General features: G+C 42.3%; 1 protein-coding gene across 2 annotated transcripts in view; it reads left to right on the top strand.

Annotated features, from left to right (window-relative positions):
• The first annotated feature begins 478 nt into the window (after positions 1-478).
• Positions 479-9,746, top strand: part of fndc4a (fibronectin type III domain containing 4a) — a 29,283-nt gene continuing 20,015 nt past the window's right edge. For both annotated transcript variants that reach the window (XM_069655802.1, XM_069655793.1), the window contains exons 1-2: positions 479-1,065; positions 8,707-8,822. In XM_069655802.1, coding sequence (XP_069511903.1) covers positions 990-1,065; positions 8,707-8,822 — 192 coding nt within the window. In that variant the 5' untranslated portion in view covers positions 479-989. The remainder of the gene's footprint in view (positions 1,066-8,706; positions 8,823-9,746) is intronic.

Here is a 9,746-nt window from a genome sequence, read left to right as displayed (position 1 = left end):
AGCATGTACAGGACAAAATCAGCAAAGAGATAAGAGATACGGCTTTGTCCACAGGGGGCGCCAAAATCAATACAAACCAAAGGTTCCTCACAGCACCCTTAAAGTAAAGTGAATACATAATTAAGTAGGCCTACTATGGTGTATTTTTTTATATTTAGTAGTCATTCTCTGCTGAGGAAAATCATTCAACACAACATGAATACCCTGTAATATAAAAACACCGCACCTTATTACGATAAATATTAGCCTTTAGCATTGCTACTGTAATATTAAAGTAGTAGAAGAAGAAGAAGAATTCTGCAGTGTGATTGGTGGTTGCATTTCTACCTGCTGCTCTCCTCTCTGGCGACACGTGGATGATTAATCATGTTATGCTGCGCGTGCACTTGAGCTAAGTGCTCGAGACCTGTGGGTTCTTACTTTGGGTCTGCTACCCGGAAAGGACTGCAGGGATGACCAACCCCGCGTGCGTGAATAATAAAACATCACTCAGGTCGGAGCCGTAAACAGTGAGCTGCGGACTGAGCGCGAGGACAGTCTGAAAACTTAAGGCGCTGTCCATGCTGACAAATCCCCTCAGCACGCGAGTGGACCCACGAGCCTGCTGTGAGCGTCATCCTCTCCTTTTCTTCTTCGACCTGTTCATACCTGAGCTCTCGTGCGAACCCAGGGACGATGGGAGATTCAGTCGGACGTCAGGTTGTTTCGGTCTGCGCGAGGACATGGATGAAGGACTTGTGGATTTAAACCTTAAATGAATAATTTGGCTCGACAAAATGTTTCTGAAGACATCGTTTGTTACCTACTTTCACTGGTTATCGATTGACTGACCAGCCCGAGACCGAATCAAGCACCGACCGTTCATTCATTCATTCACGAGAGGAATTCCAACATGTTGTAAAAGATGTACTGCTGTGATTTAGTTGCCCTTCAGGCTTAGGAGATCTGCGTTTTTTTAACCCGAGAAGAGCAACGACACCCGCCGAGACATGGCTCGTCTGCTTGTGTTGGTCAACTCCGCGGTCCTGTTGCTTTTGGGCAGCGACATGTTCTTGGTAGGAGCAAGTAAGTATAAAAGCCTGTACAGCACAGGAGTCCAACAATTACCGTGCACGTTGTAGCCCTGTAAAATGCGCCATTACATACGCCTTACAAAGTATCACTAAACGAGTTTAACGAGGCTTTTGTTGTATTTTAATCTGCACCTGATGATGCATTCAAATTCCACCCGTTATTCACACACATCAAACAAAATACACACTCACTTATACATTGTTTTATTATTAGAGCTCATCCAGTAACACCTGTTTAACCAGATGTAGAACATTTTCCAAGCATGTTTAGGAACAAGAAGAGCTGTCATACCTTTCCTACTTTCTTTGAATCATTTATGAAAACAAGACTTGGCTAAATTTATAAATATGAAGCATGTTTCCATAACTATTAATGTCCAGAATAACCTTGACAGTTTGCCCTCTGATACAAAACGATTTAAGCATTTGTGTTTAGGAAATTATCTGCAGGTTTCTTCCCTGAGAGAGAATCCACAGCCACATTCAGCCTTGTGTCTGCTCACGTGGAAGGCACTTGAATCATTTATGATTGCTTCATTCTTAAATCAGGGCATTACAAGATATACAGGGCAGTCACTTAAATATTATGCCACAGAAACACTAGTTGCAGAGTAAACATCGAAAAAGACCACCTGTCGTATTTACATCATAATTATTTCTCGTCTTTCACCTGCAAACTCAGCTTTATCTGATACGAATATGTCCTCTTCCTGTGACTGAAATCTTCTCTATCTGCCTCCGTTTGTGTGCATCCTCAGTATCTCTCTCTCCTCATCTACCTGTCTTCCTCAATCACTTCCTCCCTCTCCTCTCAAGGGATCTCGGTCCTACATGCAAAGCCCCGTGAGACAATCAGATTGGCACTTCGCCGTCTCCGTGTGCGTCTGCCTCATACACATATTCAGAGCCCTTTCCGTGCACCGCGCTGACATGTGGAAACGAAAGAGCATCTCTGATCTCATGGGGCTGTCAGGAGCAGGAAAAGCTTCACTTAAAATCAAGAACTTGGGGCTCATAAATATATTTGGCTGCTGCAAATGAGCCTGAAAATAACTGAGAATGAATGTGGAATTTATTACTGCCTGCCCTTTGCATGCTATGAGACTGTGGGATTCACTGTGTGTCAGTCAGAGGACAGTTTGAAATAATTGTGAGCCTCTTTTCTCCAAAGTGAGGTTGACTTTAAAAATTCCCACTACACAAGACGGTGGGAAAAGGGAGCATTTAAGGAAGTAAAAGTAATGGAAACAGCTTAAATATTAAAGTATAAAACAAGCTCACTCACAGATGTGTTTGTGCTTCATCTAAAGTAACCTGGGTATCCATATTTACTGTTTATTGTCTGAAAAACAAGCAAGCCGGAGAATAATCCCACACGAGGCCCAGCCAGAGCTTTAAGCACTGAGCAAATGTGAATTAAAATGTATTAGATTTATTTGGAGCGCCAGGCTCATATCATTCTTCAAATTGGCAATCTGCTGCTCATAAACCTGGTGACACATCCTTGACAAATAGACGTTGTGTATTAGAGCCGAATCCATCACGGTGAAGGCCGCTGTTTGCTGATGTTGTCGTAATCCTATCTGCTGTCGGATGGCGGACGTTTAACAAATAACACCGAACAGATACAGGGTTTTATTCAATCCTAGATTTTATATCAGGGTTTTAAGCATGATTCTGTCGCTCACACTTGTTGGTGTGTCGTTTACACCCACTGCAGATGACATTAAAGCCACAAACAGTTGATAAATCGGCTCCTGTATGTTACTGTATGCTCGCCTTTTAATTTTTTGGATGATGAAGTAACGTTAGCTTGCAGCTGAAAGCTCAGTGATTACATTAACCTTAGACTGGCACCTGCTCCCATCTGGTCCTCCTGAGCGAGAGAAGACAGAGTGTACCTAAAGGACAGGACAGTGAGCGTCCTCGCTGTGCCGAGGCTCTGAAATGTAAAGGACTACGACACGCCTGGCTGGACAAGTCTTTCCATCTGTGTGCATCTACAAAACCACTTCATGCTGCTGTTAAGAGATTTAATCAAAGATCACAAACAGTCAGATGGCATCAAATGTGAACGAAAGGGCACGTCTCAGAGGGGCATAGTACTGGGAGATGAAACAAGATAATGGTCTTCAAAAGGTAACATGGAGGCAGGCTGAGTAAAACCAGCACGACGTATATTAAAGGAGCAGTCTGCGCCTGGTGAAAGCAACTGCCAGTCAAAGCTGGTGTTCTCTGTAATCGATAGAAGCAATAATATTTGAAATTGGCGCCATAGCTGTGGAGAAAGTTGTACAAACAGCTCGTGGTTTCGCCCATTCTACATTCCTACAACACCCAGCATGCATTGCGCCCCTCCCTCTGAGAGGAACGGCCCAGCGAGAGACGCTGGAGTGAAATACTACTGTTTTGGCTGCAGGCAACGGCTCAGAGCGGTACAGAATCCAAAATATGACAAGAATATACCGGTGGATCGTCTAAAAACTCTTCAGGTCTGCAGTCTACATTTCAAGCCTGATGATTTTGAACGAGACATGACATCAGAGGCGGGAATCCTAGATTGAGGAAGTGTAGTTTAGCAAGCTCCCTGGCCTCCGCCAGATGACACATTTTACGTAGCCTTGCAGAGGTTTTCCAGGGCCCATTGGAGAGGCGGATAGTATCCTCCAAAGACACAGAGCCAATTTTTTTTCTAATATAATGGCATTAGCTCCCCATAAAAGCATGAGAGGACTGAGGTTATTTGCAACCTGAGGGCCTGCGAGAAGCTCGGGGACAGACTTCTCCGGGTGCAGAGGAGAAAATTTACACTCCTACGACACTTCACATGAAGCTGTTTGAAGACTGACCGGGCAATTCATCAAAATTCTGCGCACCTTGGAACGAGTTATTGCTTATATTTATGAGATGTTGAATATATTATCTCACCAGGGAGTCAGGCATTATTAGTATTACAACAGGATTACATTACTAGCAGCACTTCAAACTGTCACTAGCTTAGAGGCTAAATATGATCGATAGTACGATGGGTGGACAACCTTTGTGAGCCGCATTGTTTAGCCTTTTAAATGTGTTGGAAGTCTTATGAATTGTGCACCTTTGGGAGTTTTATTATGTTATTAGCGCACGGATCGATCAGTCTGAAGGTTTTTATCACAGATTAATGGATCGGAGCTCCCTGGATGTAGTGATGGCCGTTATATCCGCTCATGGATGCTGTCATTTAATAACCCACATCAGGTGCAAAAGGCAAACACAAAAAGACAGCTGTATCAAGTTTTGTTTTACATTTCAACCTCATTGTATTTCTTCTGGCAGCGTCCAACTGAACACAAAGGTAGCTCCTGGAAATAGAAAAATGGAGACGACTTGTCACCTGTCAAATTATGTTCCTTGTAAATCCGACAGGTGATGTAATCTCCAGTTTTCTACTCACGTTTCACTTCTCTATTCCTGTCACGGTTATCCAAGGTTGTCTCCTGTGATAAATCTACTATTTTACTGTATGGCCATAAAATACATCTCCAATAAATATATTTTATTAACTCTAAGGCTGTACAGTATAAGCAACCATAAAAACAAACCAGGTGTAAATCAAGATACATCATGCACTTGTGCTTCGCAAGCAAACATAGAGGTCAAAGCTTGAGATGCCGCGTCCGTCCCTCGCTCTAACAAATCCAAACTGGGCTCGTTTCCACGTGTCTCGTCAGCCATTCAGAGATCCGCCCGCTCTTTCACTATCTCTCTCTGTGCACTCAGGTTTGATGGGGAGTAGCTAATGTGCTGGGCTTTGGCTTTACGCTATGATTCATCCTGGCAGCGCGCCCACATCCCAAGAGGGTCTCACCATTTGTTTGCACTGACACACGCCTCGGACACTGTGACCTATTGCTGTTTGATTTCAGATCTTACGTAACGCGCTCGCTGGAGTGGGGCTTACTCAGGACACGTGGCCAACAACAAATATTGAAGTATCCACAATGACACCTACTGCTGCCAAAGGGAAAGTCAAACAAGCTGGAAGGGAATGTGGAGGATTGGACAATTAGACTTCACAGCAACACAACATCACATCATCTGTCGTCTCCTCATGAGCAAGCAGCATTTTTCTTACTTATCATGAGCTTCTAGAATATACTAATGACAAATAAAACAATGTCAGTTTGAAGTTTTAGGTTATTTAATCCAAAGGTTTGGAAGCGTATTTCTGCCGCTGCTGAAAAAGAAAAGATCAGTATTGTGTTCATGTTTGTAAAACAAGCGTGAAGTTGATCTTAATCACATTTTGTGATTTCAACACGACTCAATTTATCTGTTCTCCGCACACCATTTACTCATTCAAACTTGAATTTTCTGCTTTAAAAATATAAGTTGTCACACTATTCGACTACAAGTTATCACGTTATAACTTAAAAAGTATCCAGCCATAATGTAAATAACATTAAAATATCCTCAAATAACGTAAAAATATCTTGGCAAACATAAAATATCTCAATAAAGTAAAATTATCATATCTTAAACATATCTTAAATAACGTGAAATCGTATTAAAAAACTTGAAATAATATAAAAATATCTTGGAAAATATGTTGGAAGAATAAAAAATATTCCGAAAACAAGTGAAAATCAAACGTGAAAGTATCTTGAAATAACGTGAGCATATCTTAAAACCATAAAAATATCTCAAAAGAAGGTGAGATTATCTTGAAATCATGTCAAAATATTTGAAATAATATAAAAATATCTTGAAATAACGAGGAAAATATGTTGGAATAACATAAAACATTCCGAAAACAAGTGAAAATCTCTTTAAATAACGTGAAAACATAAAATAACGTAGCAGTATTTTGAATTAGCATGAACATATCTGAAATTACATGAAAATATCTTGAAAACATGTCAAAAAACTTAAAATATCTTTAAAAATAACGTTAAAATATCTTGTTATAACATGAATAACATCTTGATAGTACAATACTTTTTTTGCGTTACAACTCAATACTGATGTGTGTTCCGGTTTGCCTCCGTACACAGTCATGTTACTCAGGTGCTCCAGGTGGCAGATAAACCTGTCCTGGTCAAACACGTGAAATGGAAACGACATATACAAAGAGGCCGCTTCTACATTAGTGATGATTCATGGCCTGCTTCAACTGAAGTGTCACCTGCTCCATCGCTGGTAAATGACCCGCAGACGATGCATCATGGTTACTGGCTGCTTTCGTGCCCATGCGTGTCTGCCTGTAACCCCCATTACCTAAAGGACAATGAGCTGCAAGAGAAATGAAGGTGTCCGGCCGTAGATAAATGTAGCACCTGCGTCCACAGCGTGTTTGTGTGTGAGCTGTACTGCACGTTCTGACGGCAGTCTACAGTTCATATTATTAGCTTTCTAACAGATCAGATTTAACCTTACAAAACAAATGGATATGCTTTATATTTTTGACAAAGTGTAGATTATTTTCTGGTTATTGCAGCTGCGAGAATCATATCGTCTGTGTGGCTTTCAGAAATGCAGTAATCCTTCTTTAAGGATTTCTTAAGGACTTGAAGCTTTGTTAGATTTCCACCACTTAGCGTCCCGGCATGTTGTGATGCTGATAACAGATTCAATTATAAGCTCATTAGCATAATCACCAAACGTACATGACACGAAATTAGCAGTGGCTTAGACATGGTCGAGGTACAAGGACACAGAAACCATTATTGTGAATATATGTATGACTCATTCGCTGCAGCTCTCCAAAGATCAAGGACAGAATATACGATATGTGACTTGCCCTCGCTCTTAACCTGCTGTCCATCTGTCTTTACACATTATGGCACCCGCATCCATAAAAAGGCCTCTCATTAAACGTATAAAATGAGACAGCAGAACCTCTTAACCTCTTGATACCGCCGTAACCAACAAGCCAAGCCCACTTCTATCCCCGCTCTCTCTCTACAGTCGCGACATTAATTTCCTTCAGCACTCTCTATTGCAAGGTTAGCTCGTCCGGCTTCTTGTTCATTCGTTCCCTCCACAAACCAATCTCTTGGCCTGTCATGAGGAAGTGAGCGCCATTCCTGTGTTTGACCTCGACCTCCCCTGTGGTTTAGAATGCCATGAGGGCTGAGAGAAGGAGACCAGTAGCCTCGCGCGACCTGAGGGTCTTGAGATCCGCCTCAGTGTCACCTTTTGCTCCTGACACGGAGGCCATCATTGATTGTTTCTGAGATAAAAACAGACAGAAGTGAAGGAGGGTAAGAGAGCGAGATAAAAGGGGGGATCCGGGGCAGATAAAAGGAGGGGGATGTGAAAGCGACCGATATAGAATACGGCAAATCATTTGAAATCGCTCCCGATTTCATCATTTCATCTTCCATCTTTCTCTCTCAAGTGCAATTTTAGGATGAAATATTGTCCTTGTGATGCACATCCCTTTGGCTGTCATGTCAAGACAACTGTGTTATGGCTTATTACATCCGAGCGCCGCGAGTTAATAAAAGCGTTTGAAATACAAATTGACTGTATGACTGTCAATTAGTGCTTTATGGCTTTGGAGTGAACTGCTGCAGGAAGCTGTAAGCAGAAATGAAACTTTTTATCATTATATTCCACATATCTGACAGATCCCACCCACTTAAACCCTCTCTGCATTACTTTCCACACAACACACAAAGTCCATTAGACCCTTGTTAACGACAGAACCTCCGAGGAAGGCCTGCAGGTCCCCCATCTGCCCGGCAAAATCCCATCTTACCTTTCCATCTGACCACCGAGATTGCCTCAGCGAGACAGTGAAGCCGTACAGGACCCTCTATTAGATCTGTCACCCTCTCTCTTTCTCCCGGCTTTTGCTTCCCCAAGCTTTTGTCTCCGCTTTGCAATCAATGTGTCCACCAGCAACCGAATCATGATAGATGGCTGCAAAGTGACGGGGTGAAGAAATGCTACCCTGTCAGAGGGAGGTGAACGTGAAGTAGACACTGTGGGTAGCTTTAGAAGGACAGTCTGTCAGGTTGACGATAAGGCTGTTTGCAAGGAGGAAGGAAAAATGTGAGACAAAAAAAATAAAAACAAACAGTTAATTTAAAGAAAAAGCCTTTTCTAAAAAACACACAATGTTTGTTTTCCACTGAGACTGCCTCTGTGTGCTTTTCGTCCCAGGGGACACCAAACCAACGTCCCTGTTTGTTTAAATGTTACCAGCAGTTACTGGAGTTTAATTAATGCAGCAGTAATGGGTGATGGGAAGTAATTAAAGCCACACTGCTGTCGTTGTTTGATCTGGCAGTTGAGATAGGGGTTGATGCTATGTTTGACAGAGGACAGTGGATCAGAGAACAAGCACGCTGGTATCAGGAGGACAGAGGAAGGACAGGATTTTACAAGTGAAACAAAAACTCCAAAACAATCTAAAATCCATGTTTTCATCTCGTCCTGACGTCCCAAAGTGCTGCTTCATGTCTTGATTCCTAAGTGTCATTCGCTTTCAATTCACACCAAACACCTGTGGTGCGTTCAGGGTGCCAACACAATGCTTGAGACTTTTCCAGGTGCGTCGTGAACACAGATGGAGAAGTTAATTCGATATCTCGAAAAGCGGGAGGACAAACAAAACCGTCTGTTTCTGTTTCCTCTCCTCCAGACCGGCCGCCAGCTCCCGTCAACGTGTCCGTCATGCACCTGCGTGCCGACTCGGCAACCGTTTCCTGGGAGGTTCCAGAGGGGGATATAATAATCGGCTTCTCCATCTCGCAACAGGTAAGTCCAAACATTCAGAGGTAAATCATAGAGACTACGGGAAGGTTTTAGGGTACAAACCCTGTTGATCAGGATGGAAAACAGCCGTTCGGGGAGGTTTGGAGAAGCAGAAATTCACAACAGTCCAGGAGCTTAAATTCAGAGTTCTGATTTACTGTTTCTTTATATTAACTCACCCAAAACTAAACGCTATCAACACAAATCAATAGAACACTCACCTATAAAAGGGGGCCCCAGCTGACCGACAAAAAGGCTCAATATATAAAACAGCAGTTTTAAACACTTCCTGGTTAAACCACATTTCTACTGTCAGGGGTAAAATTAGTATGGTAATTAAATGTTTCCATTTAGGCTTTAAAAACTACATTGACCATACAAAATAGTCTCCAAGCTTACTATTGCTGGTTGGAAACAAAATACAAAGAGAGAAGCGAGTTGCATCCTCCCCCATCCCAAAGTCCAACTTGGTACAGTCCACATTGTCAACACCTGGTGGAGCAAGGGGCATTCATGTGCTCGCGTCCTCGAAAACAATGATTGGAAATCAAAGCAAAAAAGAAAACAAACACTTGACTGTTAACACACTTAATGGAGCTCATGTTTTAAATAATAAACTGGAAGTTAATTTTAGAGATTAACTGAATAAATGATGAGTTTTTCACCTGACTGTTGAGGAAGCGAGCGATGATCCGGCACACAAACAGCTGAGCAGAACAAAGGAAAGGGAAGAAATCAGCAGTTTTATTTTTGGACATTAGCGGTTTGGCACTGAGCCTTTTTTTTGTGACCTGTTGAAATTCTGTTGGCTCACCATCCAGCCAGTCGACATGATGAAGAAGTGCACCTGGAATCCATTTTCGACCACTTTATAGCTCTTGACTGTTGGAATAAAAAGCTTTTGGCTAACTGGAAAATTATTTCTCC

This window comes from Semicossyphus pulcher, unplaced genomic scaffold, assembly GCF_022749685.1.
Source record: "Semicossyphus pulcher isolate SPU_LCO1_2020_fin unplaced genomic scaffold, fSemPul1.0.p SCAF_11, whole genome shotgun sequence".
Taxonomy (NCBI): Eukaryota; Metazoa; Chordata; class Actinopteri; order Labriformes; family Labridae; genus Semicossyphus; species Semicossyphus pulcher.
Note: the sequence above shows the minus strand (reverse complement) of the source record. Positions and strands in the feature narration are given on the sequence as shown.